Source organism: Thermobia domestica, chromosome 3, assembly GCF_964235325.1.
Source record: "Thermobia domestica chromosome 3, izTheDome1.hap1.1, whole genome shotgun sequence".
NCBI lineage: Eukaryota > Metazoa > Arthropoda > Insecta > Zygentoma > Lepismatidae > Thermobia > Thermobia domestica.
Genome location: NC_137456.1, coordinates 75,132,265 through 75,150,741, shown reverse-complemented (window position 1 = coordinate 75,150,741; position 18,477 = coordinate 75,132,265). Strand labels below are relative to the sequence as shown.

The 18,477-nt window shown below is 34.4% G+C and overlaps 1 protein-coding gene across 1 annotated transcript in view; it reads left to right on the top strand.

Moving 5' to 3' along the window:
* Positions 1-16,155, top strand: part of LOC145681458 (uncharacterized) — a 98,718-nt gene extending 82,563 nt beyond the window's left edge. Inside the window, exon 2 of the mRNA XM_081753099.1 lies at positions 13,609-16,155. Coding sequence (XP_081609225.1) covers positions 13,707-14,819 — 1,113 coding nt within the window. The 5' untranslated portion in view covers positions 13,609-13,706 and the 3' untranslated portion in view covers positions 14,820-16,155. The remainder of the gene's footprint in view (positions 1-13,608) is intronic.
* The last annotated feature ends 2,322 nt before the right edge of the window (positions 16,156-18,477 follow it).

The window sequence follows — 18,477 nt, the reverse complement described above, 5'->3', positions numbered from 1 at the left end:
ATTGGCAACATCCAAAGGAAACTAGAGTCACTGAAGGACATCTTTCACAGGGTGTCTTCATGCTATCACAGGGTGTAACACATCATCATCTTTTTTCAACAAAGGCTGCCATCAAAATTCTTCAGAAGTAGCAAGAACTATCTAAAGCGGTCACAGTCTTCCATCAATCCAATTTAGATCCCCAAACAGTCATTAAAATAGGAGAAAAATTGGTTACGTGGTTGTATGGAGAACACAATCAAATTTCTTTAGACGAACTTCGATATAAGCCTACAACAGGATAATGACTAGAAAACTTTCCTCAAAATTCAATTTGGCAAATTTCCCTCTTACAAGTGCTGCTGCCTCTCAACACAGTGTATGTGTTTACCTTCAAGTACACCAATGATTGGGGAATTATTTGAACCCAACAAAATGGGGGGGGCAATTAATAGAAGGTAAACTGTTTCTAGTGGCAATTAATAGAAGGTAAATTGCTTCCAGTGCAATAAAATTGAAAGCTGCTCCTAACAATCTGCTGAACCTTGTATCTTGCCCATGTAAGATAAGAACACAGAAAGACTGTGACAGCAAATGTGAATCTAGAAAGGCAGGACTGACTTGTTCCAAACTCTCTTTCAATTGTCGGGAAAATATTTGTTCAAATATGTTAATTCCTGAAGACTCTGAAGACCATGAAATTTTCATGTATTAAAGAAGGTAGGTGTAATACATACTTTTAAAACTTTTTTACTCCCTTTTTGACTATTTACAATGAAGAATCTACTTTACAAGGGAGTTCAAATAAGATGTAAAAACGGATACTTAATTTTCAACAATGGTGGCTCGTTGGTATGTAATCAGTGAGGCACACTACATAACTGTAAGTTGGGTTGTGTGTCTACAAGTAGACTCAATGCAAATTGACCATTTGGTATCCTTATGAATATACAATCAAACTTAGTTATTCCGTGTGCACCACCGGTTGCATAACAACTATCCGCCACTGTTTTCAATGTACTTAAAATTATATTACTCTCAACAAAATTTACAGAATAGGGCTTTTATTTTTCATAATAAAAGTGTTTTTTTACAGAATTAAAATATAATAATCCATTTTTTGGGGGGAATATCGGACAAGTGTCCTCTTTGATCGCCATTTTGGTATGAAATTCACATAGGTTTTATGACAGTTTTGAAATTTCAGTTTGGAATCCAAGGCATGAATGCCATAAATCCAGCACAACTATGAATTTCGAAACTTTAGGTGCTGGATTAATAGCGATTAATTTTTATCCAACTACATTTAATTTAAAACATCGAATTTCTCGACTAATTGTATTCGGATTTAGGTGATTCTTTTTTTAAAACAAAGCTAATTAAATGTTCAATCTAAACTATTCCGAGCATTGTTTGCGAATTCCTAACGGTTTTGGAGATTTTCTACAACCAATCCAAGAACAGGACTTTCAAAATGTATCACTTTATACTTTAATGGAAAATGGTGGCTTTGTGTCAAACTTTACGAGAAAGAAGTATTAAGAAAAGTTATAGATTAGAGCTTCTAGAACAAAAGTGTTTTTACAGAATTGGAATATCTTAAATAGTCTCAGAGTTACAAGCTAAAATCGGCAGACATGCGCATTCCGGACGGTCGCCATCTTTGGCCGCCATTTTGAGGATGAAGCGCACACGGGATTTTAGGGGACTTTTGATATTTCATTTAAGATCACATGAAAAACAAATCCTGAAATTTTCAGCTTTTTCTAAATTATTTCAGCTCGACACCCTTTTTGGTCCTTTATTTACTGGGCTACATAGATAATACAAAACGTAACACAATCAACGGCATTATAAGAACTAATATAATTATTAACATTATGAAAGCTAATACAGGGTGAAGCAGAGGAAACGCATGCTTTTTAAACCGCTAGTACTCGGCGACGAGTATGGGGTATTGATTTCGAGCGACCGTTGGCAGACAGCTAAGACAATGCAGTTTCAGTCACTATTGAGCGTTGGAGCGTAGAGCAGTTCTGTACATTAACATAACCATCTAGATGAAAATCGGCTTCATTACTCATGAATACTGGGACATCCGCATCTTCTGTAAGAATAGCGTCCATTATACCACAAAATCTGTTTCACTTAGCTGTTGGACAATCGTTATTTTCTACAAGTGAAATTTAAGATCATGTAAGATGTGATGAAGTGAAGGACGTGACATACCCAGCGATGCAGCCTGTCGCCTAGCGGATCGTTTAGGACTATTGTTCTGCCAAAATGTCTTGAGCCGTGGCAAAAATGTGAACTAAAACTCACACCCTCGTGTTGAGCCAATAAGGGTTGAGCTGTTGCTAAGCGAGAGAATGTGATGGAGTTCCTTCAGCCGATAGCAGCGCTTGTAACGGAAGACTAGGGATCAAGTCAATGTGGTATATGTATAGCAAGAAATGCCCTTTTCAGTCTGTCTACGTTTTCCGGAGTTCGAACTGAACGGGAAAGACCAGGTGGTTTCTTTTTCATCACAGATTCAGTATTTCTGAACGCTGCAAGTTGTAAAAGTGTTGAAGATCAGCCCAAGTTCCGGTCGTCCCTGGACAACAGGTTGAAGTCATACGACACGCCCTGAGGAAAATCCATCCACCAGCACACGACGATAGTCAACCCAACTCAACATGTCCCAGTACAATGTAGAGCATTACCTTCACGAATCCGGGAACACCATCTAGACCGAGATTAAGTGGGTCAGTGAGTCAAGATTTGGTGAGTGGGTCAGTGGATAGTGAGTCAACAAGACGTGACCTACTACGACCCACCGACCCACTCTGCTGCATTAGAGATGGCATCTTCTGAACACTTGTGAATTTGTCTACATTTTACCCTCAAGACCTTCATTTCTCTTCCTTTTTCATTTGTTTCAATTTACTTACCTGAGATGAGTATATCTAAATAATAAAAAAAAGAACTTCAGGCACTTTTGGATATCGATATTTGTAATTGTAATAATAGCAATAGGACTTATTACTTCGTTTCCGAGACACAATCGAATTCTACAGTTTTCTCCTTGCGATTACGTTGGCCTACTTGATTTGAGACTTCCAAATTTCATCCTATTTTCCACTGAAAAATACTGTATATGTAATTCAACAAGGAAATGATTATGTATGATAATTAAGTTGAAATTCATTGTAATATGACCCATGACAAATACTTTACCACTTCATATCCTAAAGGTCAGATCCACCGGTATTGTAACAGAATGGTGCTTGAGCGATTGATCGTATAAATTCAAACTCCGATTAGTGATAATTTCACAACCTTGTTTTATTGCAAGTATAAATTCTTTATTCGGGGGAGAGGATGACGTGGATCATGGCTCAGAGTTAATGACGATAGGTTTTGCTGGGTAGTGGGTGAGTCATGCTGGTCGTGGATCAGAGTGGGTCATGTGTGATGGGTCCAGTAGGTTGTGAATCATGATGTCATAGGTCATGGATCATGTGTGTCAGTGGGTCATGGGTCAAGTTTTAATTTACCCACGCCATCTCTGCATCTAGAGTTGCGCATTGTGCCACATGAGTTGACTCAGCTCTGGCCAACAACAAGGAAGTAATTTGAGTCAAAATAAAAGGAAAACATGACTTTTCGCAACAGGAATTTCTATTGCATGATGCATGGAAGTGCTTCAAAGTTTTATTTGATGTGGGGTCTTCCTTGAGTTTCGTCCTTTCTGGTCTCTTATCAAAACTTTTGCATCATATAGCTCATTAAATATTCTCACACGTATACTTCTTCCAAATATATCTACTTTAACACTCCAACCAAAAAAAAAAAAAAAAAAAAAAAAAAAGAGCTTGCCTTTTTTCAACTACGTTCTATTAGTCGCCAAGTGGGAAGTCGCCCTGACTGATTGAATCCCCAGAAGACCAACCAACTAAGTGGCCTACCGCTGAACAGCCTTTTCCTTTTGCCATTATCTGGAGCCTTGTACCTACACAAAGAGACATTTCCACTGACAACATCTTTCCTTTGACAGATTTTGTGATACGAAATTAGATCAGTGACGTCAGTTTTTCTGTGTGTGTGTTGATTTAAGAACAATTGGGTTGTTGCCTTGACAACAAAGTTAGAATATCTACACCGAGATCTATCTTGTTTCTCCATCTCAAGTGCTTCCTCCCCCCCCCCCCTCTTCTCGAACCAAAAGAAGTGAAAAACGTCTCAAGTCGCTGAGGAAGAAAGCAATTACATTTTATTATTATTATTCCACCACAAGGTAAAGAATTTCACAAGAGGGTTAAAAAAAAAACGTTTTGCAGCAGAACTCAATGAATATCTAGATACTGTGCAAAGAAGATACTAATAGTCTCTTCTACAGCTAGAAGTTAGAGAAGAAAAATATCTCAAGACATTACATTTGATCTCTTTCTACTAAATTAAGCAGTCTCTTTCGTTTATTTTCAGTAGAAATGTTGGGTATTATTATTTATTTTTTAAAATTATTTTGTCACTAAATTATACATTAACCTCCGTAATAGCAAGAAAGTGTATCTATGTGAAAACTACATGTTTACCTTCAGGTGTTAAAAAAAATAGAGGTTTTGGAACCTGATAATCTCAAATTACGATGAAGCAGAATATATTTTAGTAAAAAAGAGTTGAGAATGCTCCAAGAGCATTGCCAGAACGAACTTAGAAAGAATGGAGACATTGAGCGGGAAAGATAACTGTGATTGTTCCTACATGTAAAAGTAAATCTTTTTGACCGCACCTTCTGTTTCTTGCAAAAATTCGCAAAATATCATCTCTCTATGACTTACGGGTCCCGAGACATGGCTACTTAAATCTCCCGAAATTCGAACATTTTGGCCAATATCTGGGGAGGGGTAGCCAGTTGGCCAGTACCCAGTTGTCCAGTGGCTACCGGTTACTATTTGGTACCAAAATGTTCACCGTCTTCTTAGGTATTGATCAACATCAACTCTCTATAACTTATGGTTCCCGAGATATGACTCCTTACATATCTAGAAATCGGCCATTTTTGGTCAATATCACGAGAATGGTAAGTCATAGAGATATTATATTGGTGTTGATCAATACCTAAGATAATTGTAAACAGTTGATACCGATATTAAGGTTGGTTTAAAGGGACAAGTTTTGTCGATAGATGGCAGTACAATCTTCGTATCTCTTCCATGTATTTTTTACCTATCACGAAAACTTACAATTTCTTTTACAAATTTCAACGTAGAGACTTCAAATTTTTAGAGAAGGAACTTCATAACCTATTAAAGGGAACAATCCGTGCCGATTTTTGATTTAGAATTTTCTTCATTGTTGGAATGGCTTGATTGTTAAAATGGATATCCAAACCTTTAACAATGGAACTGTTTCAACAATGAAGAAAATTCTAAATCAAAAATCGGCACGGATTGTTCCCGTTAATAGGTTATGAAGTTCCTTCTCTAAAAATTTGAAGTCTCTACGTTGAAATTTGTAAAAGAAATTGTAAATTTTCGTGAAAGGTAAAAAATACATGGAAGAGATACGAGGATTGTACTGCCATCTATCGACAAAACTTGTCCCTTTACACTAACCTTAATTGGTGGCCACTGGCCAAACCAGTGGCCACCGGTTATTCTTTGGTACCAAAATATTTACCATCCTCTTAAGTGTTGATCAAAACCAATATGATCTCCCTATGACTTATGGTTCCAGAGACATGGCTTCTTAAATCTCCGAAAATCGGCCACTTTTTGGCCAATATCTCGGGAACAGTAAGAGTGACGCGAAAAATTCCAATTCTTTCGCAGATAGTTTTTGATGCTGTATCGAATGGAGGGCTCAAGATTGAAAAAATCGCTAATAAAAGACAGATGGACAAACAGACAGACAAACACAGAGAATTAAGTGACGGAGTTTTCAAGTTCGTTGAAAAATACCAAACAAAGCATGTTCGAATTTTGTGTTGTTTACAGTTACAGAAGAGTATAAACGAAATACACTAGTATTGCGGAAAGGGGACTGAATCTTACCTCTACCAGTGTTCTTAGGTTTCCTGATGAAAATTTCCCTCAACTTGCATAAAAATTCCCTTTTTTTGGGACCACAGTAGCTCAATGGTAGAGCGTTCACCTCTGGTATATGGGGGTCCCTGGTTCGATCCAGCTCGCTCTAAGTAAACTTTGTGGTGGACAAACACCGTGTGCATAGGTTTTCTCGGGGTTCTCCCGTTTCCTTCTACTTTCTTCATTCCACCATTTCATTCATTTCTCGCCATCACCGACTCCTTTAGCCTAGCCCGCATAAGCATGGTACGTAAAACTTAAAGATTTCATTTTTTTTTTATTTTCTTCTTTCCTTATCAAATTTTTCCTAGTTTGCTGAGTGTCCAATTCCTGACAGAAATTATTTGATAAGATTAATTTAGTCATCAACCACATTTGTTTTATTCTTTTGTGTTTTATTACTTTTCTTTCCTTTCTTTTTCTTTCTTTCTTGTTCTTTTCCTTTTTTTTACAAAAAATACTCACAAATACACCCAGCCAACAACGGGTGCAAATTATGCTACTTGGAACACACACACATATATACACACGCTAATGCTATTGTATTACACGCTAATGCTATTGTATTACACGCTAATGCTATTTATTACACGATAATGCTATTGTATTACGCGCTAATACTATTGTATTACACGCTAATGCTATTGTATTACACGCTAATGCTATTGTATTACACCCTAATGCTATTGTATTACACGCTAATACTGTTGTATTACACGCTAATGCTATTGTATTGCATTATTTCTGAAGAACAAAGCAAACTTTAAGCATTTTCGTGTTTGGAACACTGTGTGGTTCCTAGTGTACTTCAATCGTTGCTTCCTAGTTTAAAAATATATGCATGAACAAGGCTTCATTTTGGTATAACCATTATTCGTGTATCACTTCAGGTTCTACTACCCCAAACTCCCGGTTGCATTATACTCCCGGTTGCATCTAACCTAAGATAATTGGACACCCTGTAGTACTATGTCATGTTATTACATATTTGAAATCTACATGTTAAACGAAAACCTACAATGTTACACTTATTATTCAGTATTGCAAACTAAGGACCAACGGCATCACAAACATGCAGATTTTGGTGGCCTTTACAGCAGTAATAACCGGAAATGAGATAGACGGGGAAATGCACATCCAACACTATGATCATGATATAATAGATTTTGAATAAATATGAACAAAGTTACAAAGAATTAAAAATATGATTTTTCAAAAGCCATTACTTCAATGAATTGTTTAGGTAAGTACCTCATCCAATTGCATAGATTGTTTTCAATAGATCTGAAGATCACAACAAAGTCTACAGCAATTTCATATCTCAAACTGTTCTGGAGATACGGCAAAAAGATATTAAAAAGCTTGCACACTGTTTAAAATTATGTAATTTCAAGAACTTATTGTAATTAATTACATATATCAAAAATATTATTGTAATGTTTCAGAAGCAAAGTAAATCAAAGATCGTTTTAAAAAGTTCCCTTAATTACACTATTTTCAGCAATATAACAAATCTTACCATTTTTTTTTTCATGTCTACCAAATGGTTTAAGATTTCAAAATGCTATAAACTGTATTATAATCTGAATGTCTATTGAAAATAATGTACATAATTCGAGGTGATGTTTATCTAAACATTTTTTCGAAACAAAATCCTTTCAAAAAAATTCAATTTTCAATTCTTTGTAACTTTCCTACTTGTTCCTCTGTGATTTCCTATTCGAAGTTTCGTTCTGTTCATTTATCTTTAACCGTTTTCATATTAATGGTACTGAACGTTTTATCTGATATAGGTACCATGTCTTGGAGGCCATTTTGAATACGGTGTCCGATATGAAAAATCTTTTGCTTTAACGTTTTTAGATTTTAAAGATCTATCGAACGAGGTATCACTTGATCCATGTTTCTATTTAAAATTTTAAAGTTGGGCCCTGGGCCCCCTTAAAGGGCGGCCCTGGAGGGTATCGCGACAACACCATTCAATTTGTCCCATGGTATTTCCTGTTTTAAATTTTGTTTGGTTCATTTATGTTCAACCGTTTTCATATTAGTGATACTGGATTTTTATGTGAAACTGGCAACATATCTTGGCGGTCATTTTGAATACGGTGTCCGATATGAAAAATCTTTTGCTTTAACGCTTTTTAGATTTTAAATATCCTTCGAACGAGGTATCACTCGATCCATGTTTCTATTTAAAAATTTTAAAGTTGGGCTCCGGGCCTCCATGAAGGGCGGCTCTGGAGCGCTCCGCAACACTACCACTCGATTTGCTCCATTGTATTTCCTATTTTAGTTTTTGTTTGGTTCATTTATGTTTAACCGTTTTTGAGATATTTTCGTGGAAAGATTAAAATGGGCCACTCCCTGTATATATATATATATATATATATATATATATATATATATATATATATATATATATATATAACGAATTTAGTACATACACCAATACAGCGTTCGAAATTTTGATCGCAAGATGACACATGTCATATGATGTCAGCTACACCCGCCATTTTGACTCAAAATGGCGGTCGTTTCAAAATATAAAATATCCGTAACTTCCTTAATATTGAAGCTTGAAAGAAAACGAAAATGTTTCTTAGTCCTCGTAAGGATCTCTATGACTCTTGTTTCGTTTATTGTTTTGATATGCCATCTTGTTTTAAAATGACGGCCGTTTTAAAATTTAAAACATCCATATCTCCCTTACTGTTGTGCGCAAAGTAAAAATGAAAAAAAAAATCTCTTTTTTTAAAAAAAAGAAAAGAAAAAGAACTGGTACAAAAAAAAGATCTCGCGTCGACCGAGCAAACGTAGGGAGCGTCTGGAAGCAAAATCAACAAATAGCGGAAGGCTAGTAAGAAATTGAAATGAAAGTAGCCCTATGATAGATTTTGAGGAACACCTTTTGTAACGTCTCATAGCATGAATCAAATATTTGATTTCTTTCTTTGTTTTAAATTTGTGCTGTATTTAAGTCGTCATTTAAAAAAGAAAGCGTTAACTGTATTTAATGATGACAATTAAAACATCGATTCTTTGTTTACATATTTCCCAGTGAATTTCATATTTACTAATACAGTGTGTCCTAAAGTTTGATTGCGTTTATCTTTTGATCTAAGAATGATAAAGATCTGAGACTTGAAACAAATGTAAGCATATTCTATTTATATACTTTCGAGGTCATGATCAATGCTGGAACTTGTAACATTTTTGTGTAGTAACGAAAGAAATTAGTGTAAGTGTAAAATAAAAAATGTGCAAAATGAAAAAAATCAATATTCAGTTGCAGAAAACTGATCTCCTGTGGGTGAATTCCTGTATATATGTACAGTATGCACCAACATTTATCTATTGGTGCAAAACTGTGACAAGGTTGATGCAGTGTTGCCATATAAAAAGGCTATTTAATGCAATTCCGTAGAATGTGTGTTTTTGACAGAAACGCGGCCCCTGGCAACACTGTTGCCGTAAAATTACTGCAACAGATGTCTTTTAGGTTAATTAATGATAAGCAATGAGAATTTGCACATAATTGATAACATGAAATTTTATTCGAAAATTTGCGATAAATTTGCGATATCGCAAATTTTGGTATAAAAATTCATGTTATCAATCATGGATTCCCAAGACTTGTACTTGGATGTCAATGGCCAGAACACTACCCTGATAAAGGGGTGATGAAGGAAGATGTGAATAAGAAAAAGCACGTACACAAATTCAAGAAATGGTTGTACGTATTTGTTAACCCTCTATATCGGCTTCTTTCGTCAGTGGGGAGATATAGTAATTCCGGAAAATTTCAAGTTAAAGCTAACCATTTCAATTGTCAACTATTGGCACGTGGTGGCTTGTCGAGAGGTAGCGGAGGTTTTGAGATATGAATTTCCTTACGATTTTCTGAAAACATCTTTTGCTCCGAGGGAAACACTTGTAGCTCGTTAACAAAAGGTAGTTAACTACAAAATTAGAATGCATATGTGTCAGAAAGAATAAAACAAATACGTTTAGAATGAACCACCATGAATAAAGTTGTTATTAATAAGTGATTCGCTATTTTTCAAAAGGTATCTATAGAAACTGGAACCGATTGGCCAACATAGACAGATCTCACTGTACAAATAATTGATGTGTAAATATTGAGAAGGTCGAAACTCGGTTTTACACAGTAGATTATTCTTCTGAAATCCGACTCAAAAACACGTCGAGTAGTGTTGCAGTTTTAATAATATGACTACAAAATTCTTCGAGACTAATGATTAGAGCAACCTACATTATGCTTCATATTTTGTTTAATTATGCTTTATTATTTTTAATGTACTATACGTTAAATATTCTAAATATCTTGATTTATTTATTAATATTTTATAAAAACCAGTTACTTTCAAATTTAATATAAAATCTTTAAACGTTACTTCAACTTTTTCTCACAGAACTCCCCAGTTACACTTAGAAGAAAACTATTGTTTATTCATTGATGACGAAGAGTTTTTTCTTCTTTTCCTTTTTTCTTTTCTCCACTTGAAAGGATTACAACGAAAAATTTACAGAAATAAAAGTAAGCTTTTCATTGTCGCATTGTTATGTTCTCAATGATTTTGCATTGTAAATATTGGTTTTAAAAAATATTAATGCAGTATGTTAAACTTCCAGTTAAACAGAATTTTCCAAAAAAAAAAAAAATGTGCTATATATTTTAAATTATGCTTTATTTTCTAAAATTATGCTTTAATATGCTTTTAAACTTAGTTGCTTCTGGACCCTTAGACAACCAGAACCATGTTGAAGGTACCAACCATATGTGTAAATTGCTGTTATGCTTTTAATGCTTTTGGGTTGCCTTACTAATGATTAACTGAGTATAGAGCACAGGGCGGGATTAAGGAGGGGCTGTAGCGCGGGGCCTCTAGGTGGATGGGGGCCTCCACTCTGATCAAGATCTCAACTGGCTGCCTAAAAAGAATTATACAAGATTTATTTACGAACACAATTCCAAATACAGCTGAATGTCAGTTTATACTGGAATATCTAACAAATCTAATAGATAAAACATAATAATATAATAATAATAATAATAATAATAATAATAATAATAATAATAATAATAATAATAATAATAATAATAATAATAATAATAATAATAATAATAATAATAATAGGAAAACAACAAAATAACAATATGTAAGTGATAACAAAAAGATTGACAATAGCTGACTAAAGTTTATCCACGAAAATGGCGTCGTAGTACAGAGTTACGGTATATACAGCCTCAGAATTAATAAATCTATAGATGTATGTAACATTTGGTTGTACATTTTAGAAAACCTGTAGAACAGAGAACGTTGAACTATTGAAAGTATAGGTCGTACTGTATGAAAAAGATACGTGTTGCGTGAAGGGAATTCGGAAATACAATTCTGAGAGTAGCATTTCGGACCTGATTTGACCATGTGTAAGTTTATATATATATATATATATATATATATATATATATATATATATATATATATATATATATATATATATATATATATATATATATATATATTTGAGGTCACTGATTTTATGACGAGTGTCAAGTAGTTGAATATTTAGTGTTTGTAACAGTTCATATTTTGTCATCATACGTGTGCGAGGTACTCTAAGGCGTACTATTGCAAGGAAGAAGTTTAGAACTGAGTTTAGCCGGGATAGGTTTGCAGGAGCTGCCATTGTCCAGATAGGTGAATAATATTCCAATTTAAGAGAGATTATTGTCTTGTAGAAAGTTCTTAATGAAGATATGTTCCGTATTCCTGTTAATCTGTACAGAAGTCCTAGAAGAAGCATCGAGTGCTTAGTGATAGTTTTTTATATATTCTGCGAAAGTTAGTTTTGTGTCAAAAGTAACTTCGAGATCCTTATGACCATTTACTCTCGTAATGGGCAAACCATTTATATTGTATGAAGTGTGTACGATATTTTTCTTTAGGGAGATTGTCATGAATTTACTCTTATCGGGATTAACTTTTAGGAGCCATATGTTACACCAGGAGGAAAAATTATCTATGTTGTTAGAATCTTCTATGCTGTTCACTTCTCTGAAGATTTTGCAGTCATCTGCAAATAATAGGATTCTGCTGGAAATTTGAGTTGAAGCAACTAGTCAGGTCATCCACGTACAATATGAATAGGAGTGGTCCAAGTACACTTCCTTGTGCTACTCCGAAAGTTACAGGTAGAGGGTTAGAAATCGATCCCGCCAAGACAACTCTCTGGGTTCGACCTTGCAAGTAGCTATTCAACAAAGATAAGAGCGACCCATGAACACCGAATCTATTGGAGATTTTGTAAATTAGATAAGAATGGTTAATGGAATCGAAGGCATTAGATAAATCGACATAGATGGTGTCAAGTTGTGTATTGTTGGAAATACTATTTATAGCGTAATAAAGCAGGTTACTAAGGTTAGTGAGGCAAGAGCTATTTGACACGAAACCATGTTGGGCTGTGCTAATATAGGGAGAGGTGTATTTAAAAATTCTGTCTTTGATAATTTTGTCGCAGACGTTGGATATGTTTGAGAGTAACGAGATAGGCCTGTAGGATGACACAAGATACAATCATCATAAGATATGACCAAAACTATGAAACATATTCCCTTAACGTTCCTTCTGTACTTTCACAGAAATGTGTTAGGCCAAATCAGCAGAGGAAACATGTTTTTTTTCTAGCCCTGGATCTTCAGATGGGTTAATCCGGCCCTAAAAATGCAGTATGCTTCACAAAACCTTACAAGAAAACACTACATAGGATTAAATCTCTGTTATTAATACGAGATTTGACCATCTATGTTCATTAAGCTAGGCATCAGTCAGTTGTGTACAATTGGAAGTACACTCGTCTTCTGATATGGTCTAACACAATTCAGAATTTCTTGACAACACTGTAGAAACTCTCTGAACAAGAATTATTGAACAGAAATATTCGAGATTCTCTCATGTGATTGTGCATGTGTTGGTACTTCCGGAATTCTGCTTGAAATAATTGGTTCAATGTGATAAGACACAAAGTTTGAGTACTCTAACCAAGGATGTTATAAAATAGAGGAACTGCCTATGTATCTTCATCCTATTAACTCAATGAAGCCAAAAAAAATATAAAAAAAATAAATAACCACGCATCGGCACGTCTGATTGGCTACTCTCGTTTCACTATGAAGGTTGGCTCAAAATAGTGCGATCTAAGTGGGTGGAGTGGACGTGGCGAAACTGTGACGATTTTGGCTTCACGATTTTGTTGTATAGGCAAATCCTCCATTTTATGACATCCTTGATTCTAATACATAGGATCAGAGCCATTTTGCTACTACAGCCTCCTAATGGCGAAACAAGGAATAAAGTGCTGGTGGTTTATTTTGAAAACTTTGTTGTTCTTTCTATATATAAATATTATCAATACTATATTATGCATATTCTATTAATTATTATTTTTTATTTGACAGCATTGTAGATTCATGCATGTTACAGATATATCTAAATCTTAAGTAACTTTGTTTTGTTTCGTTTACTTCCAGGTTTGCATTTGAGAAATACATCATAGAAGATTCAGTGCATTTACAACTAGTGTGAACAGCGGTTTAAATAGACCGCTGAGTCGAAGAAGCTTAGTGCTATGCATTTCTGGATAGACAAACGTAGTCAGAACTGTGCTTTTAGTGGTAGGCCCAGAGTTCCCCCATCCCTTGCCCGGCGACGAAAGTACCTCGCCGGCTCGATGGTGACTCCCGTTCATCGCTTTCAGCCTATCGAATCAATTCGAGAGCAGAGCTGTCGGCGAAATTCCAGAAGGCGGCGTGACCATTCGGCAGAGTTTTTACGAAGACAAGCCAGAGATCGACATAGAGAAGCAGAGACTCAGCTCAATACACTTAACACAAATCTTAATATTAGAAATCAACAAAATTCAAGGGATCCAAGCCCTATTAACGCAGATCCTAATGTCTCGACCTGTAATAACAGTGCGTTCTTATCCGGGCCGTCATTTAATGGTTCTGTAGTGCATTCGGCGCGTGGTGGTGCTCATGTTGAACTTAGTAATGGAAATGCCAATACTTTCTTGGATTTATCCACAAATGAAAGTGCAATTAATGGCACTGCTTGTGCGTCGAGGACTATGTTGTTTAACAACGGGACAGAAGCTCCGCCTCGTGTACCTCTTGGGCGACTCAAGTGTAATATGTGGGCAGGTTTCGCGCTTGCAGCCATGTTTGTGATAGGACTCAAAATTTTATATGATCAGCAAACAGGTGTTGCAGGAGGACCTGAACTTGGATATGGTTACTCAATATTAGCCGTAATAGTCCTTAGTTTCTTCACACTGGGATGCTGTGTATCACTTTGTAGGCGAAAAACTCCGGACTATCTTATAGCAAGGACATCTTGTGATGACGAAAATAACGATTCAGGTTCTGCAAGAAACAATGAATCGAATGAGCAACGTAATAATGATTACCGTCAGGTTCGAGTGTCACAAAGTCAGCCAAATATTCAAGAAGTCATGCAGCCAGGAGGAATTCCACGTTCACAGTCTTCTCAACACACATTGTATCTCTCTAGCCCTACAGAAGCTTGGGCCGCGCCACTTTCTCCTGTCTCAGACCATGCAAGTGACCCTCCACCATACCACATTGCAGTCCTTCTTCCTCAACCGTCTCTTCACATAATACTGCCCAGACAAGAGAGTACAGAAACTCCACCACCATCTTATGAGAAAGCGACAAGTTAAAATAACTTTTATCTGTGTTTGTTTAAGTATATCTTCTGTGTTTATATGTAATTTGTTGAGGACTGCATTAAAAAGTCAGGTGTGTGGGATACCACAGGGATCACTGCTCGCACCTCTTTCGTCGTTAAATTAAATATATTCTTCCTTGCCATAGGGAAGCACTTCCTTCAAACAGTGATTTTTTCTTTAAAAAGTGATTTTTCTGTTATTTACAGAAAAGACTGTATTTGCACTCTTCCACAATTACTTTCTCCAATATTTGAATACAAAACTGCCTTTCATACCATTCTATTCATGTAATGAACAATTTTGATTTTAAGTTTTCCTTGCCTATAAGCGCATAAAGATTTTAAGTAACGTAAAAGTATTACGGACTACTAAATCAATTTTTATAGGTGTCAAAGACAGAAGCTTCAATATCGATAACAGCTTGTTACTGCATTTATATTGTTAAGAGAAAAATATTCTATATTTAATTAAAAAGCTCAATGTTGGTGCATAACTTGAAAGACTAATATTTGTTCGTTTTTTCCTTTTTATCTTTAGTTTTGTCAAGAATTTTGCTATTTAAAATAAACTCTATATTTTAAAAAAAGTTGGTGAATTTTATGTACTGCAAAGATAGTTGTTGCATAGTTTAAGAGACCATATATATATATGAAGGAACCAAGTATATATAAAACGAATTTCTTAAATCGATATAATGTGTATAACTAGATGTCTGAGTGCTAATCATTCTTTTCATTAATAGAAGCTTTAAAAAAAGGTGAGAGAGTTCAAAAATGTTTGTTAGGCCTAATTTAGCAAATCCCTACTTTTGCATTAAAAAAAGAAGAAGAAATGTTTCTCTTCCAAGTTTAACAACCAGATAAATGAATCATTATCTTTTTCTTCCCCTTTTTTACTGTCAGTTTGTGATACCTAACTCCGTCGCTATGAAAGAAATGCAATTGTTTTCAAGAAGATAAAAAGTAAACTACACATACAAAGGAAAACAGAAACTTATTCTATGTACTTTCCAAAATGGCCTAATATTGCCTACCAATCAATCAGAGGCGTTTCTGTACGTGGAATGAAAAATATAAATAAGAAAAAGTAAGCTCAATATTTAATTACTTGGTATTATTAAAGTAAAGAAGTATAGTATCATTTACATGTGAACCATCATTGTTAGTAAGTCTGTATTGTGAATCATTTTATTATAGTAAATCTACATATCTATTTTATTTATTTGTTTATGTATTGGTACCCATTTAAAGGATATAGATTTCGCTAGTTCGTAATTAATATATTGTACAATACACTTCAACGATCAAAATAATGTAAAATAGGATTATACAGGGCTAGGATAAGTGATTCATTTATTTCGAAAGGCTATAGCTTCAAAAGTATTACATGTAGGACATTAAAGATATATATATATATATCTGAAGATAACCATAAACTCACCAAGTTTGTATTGTGAATCCCAGATGGCACCAGCTGGCAGCACAAATTTAGTACCTGTTCAAAATGGAGGTAAAGCAAGAAAAAAGTTTTTGTGTGTTAGAATACACGAGATGTTTGTCTGTTATTGCAGTGTAACGCGCTTTCAGAAGTGAGCACGGAAAAAACTGCCATGTAAACAAAGCAGAAAACTTCATAAGTTTCTGGTTATTTTCATAAATCTCTCGTGTTTGTACATGTAATACTTTTGAAGATATAGTTTTTTGAAAAGGAATGACTAGCCCTGTATGTTTATTTGTATTATTTATGATTAGCATTTAATGTAATACACCTCTTGTTAAATATAGTATGCGTACTACTTGATATTGCATACATAATTGTTGATATTTACATCAACAATGAAAAAGTATTGAAGAAGTTATATGCAAATATGTTGTTCTAATTAATATCTAGGAAGGTAATTTGCAACATTGCACAGGATTTTCAAAAAGAAAATTATGTACATATTTGAAATCAATGGAGGTTTAATGCTTTTTTTTTAACAAAATAGATAACATTTTGCTTCTAATAACTAAAACTAAATTTGGGATTTATATCATGTTTCTCTTTTATATATATATATTTATTGATTTATGACTGGTTGGAAATCTTTGATGAAGCCAGTGATAATAGTAGCGAAACAGTCATCAAGATCTATAAATAATTAGAAAAAAGATTAACTGAACGTCCTCAAATTACAGAACGAATTTTAGTATGCACGGAAATATTTTTTTAAAGTAATTTACTTACCTTTTCAGTTTCCAAAAATATGAAAGAAGCCAAATAGACAGATAGAAATCTTCTAAAATCGATTATCGAAACGAATCGTTTGAGGTTAAAACATGCGAATTGAAAAGTTAACTCTAGTTTAGAATTAAGAAAATATAGATTTGAGTATTTCCACTGTATGAAAATCCATACATTCACCTGTCAGCTGAAGCGTGGTGAGGAAAAGTTGGCAGACCACGTTCATGAATAAATACTTCTGTTTACGTGGTTGTAGTTTTTATACTTTCAAGTCCATCCTTTGTAGATATTAAAATTAAGAAGCCGAACTTTAGCGTAGAATAAGGTATTTAGACATGAGATGGTAGCTTTTGATAAAAAAACAAACATTATTGAGAAGCACGTAAAATTAGATACATAGAAAAAGTATCTATATTCATAAATATAGTCTGTCAACTCTGTACCATACGCTTCAGTTAACAGTTGAAAGCACAAATTTAGCGTACAATGAAAGATCAAATTTATATCCCCTTCTTCCTAGGTTATTGTTCTCTATTCTAACAATTTCCGTAGATATGGTATTGTGCAAGATAGAATGAAACTTTACGAAAATTTTTACTTGTTACAATTAAGCTAAACTTCCCGGGGTTACAGTTTATCAAGGAGTACAACAAGACATTTTCAGTTAGGTGCTATGTAGTCAGCATATAGGCTCTCATTGGTGTTACTTCCTCGTCTATTTTAGAAAGACAAAATGTTTTTATTCCTCAAATCAATTTCATTTAGAAAAGATGGATGCTAAATAACTCGCCATTTGGAAGTACTAAAAGTATTAAATCAACTTCAAAATCAACTATGATTTTTTTCAGAGGATGTATATTGTCCTTCAACATTCTATTGTTCTACTTATTTTCCAGCAAATTATTGAACAATTTAGATTTTACTTAATTTTGCACTTCAACAACGCTTTAATCAAACTTGGCCAATGCTTAAACTTTTAAACAAATTTTAGATGCAATGCAATTACCTAAATATTGTTTGCTGTTTTATATATTCATTGTGTGTCATTATCATTCATTACATTTTCTTTCCATTTAGCATTTCAAAATGCTACATGTGTACATAATGTATAATTAAAATTTCCTACCATCGAAGCAAGAATGAGTTCCAAAGGAAAATTACAGCATAAGGTGGTTTATTGTATTCCATTAATTTTGTATTTCTGCGCTGATATACAGTATACTTTTCTACCACACATCTTGTATGACTTAATTCACTTACACTCCTTCACCATCCTCTAAACATTATATTGCAGATAACGTTGAAGAAATTCCACTCAAGGATTTCTGAACAAGTCAAATAAACAAATATATACACCTCTCAGAAATTCACTTTCGTCAGGTAAAAAACAAACTAACTAATACATCTAAAGTTAATTGCTATGAAA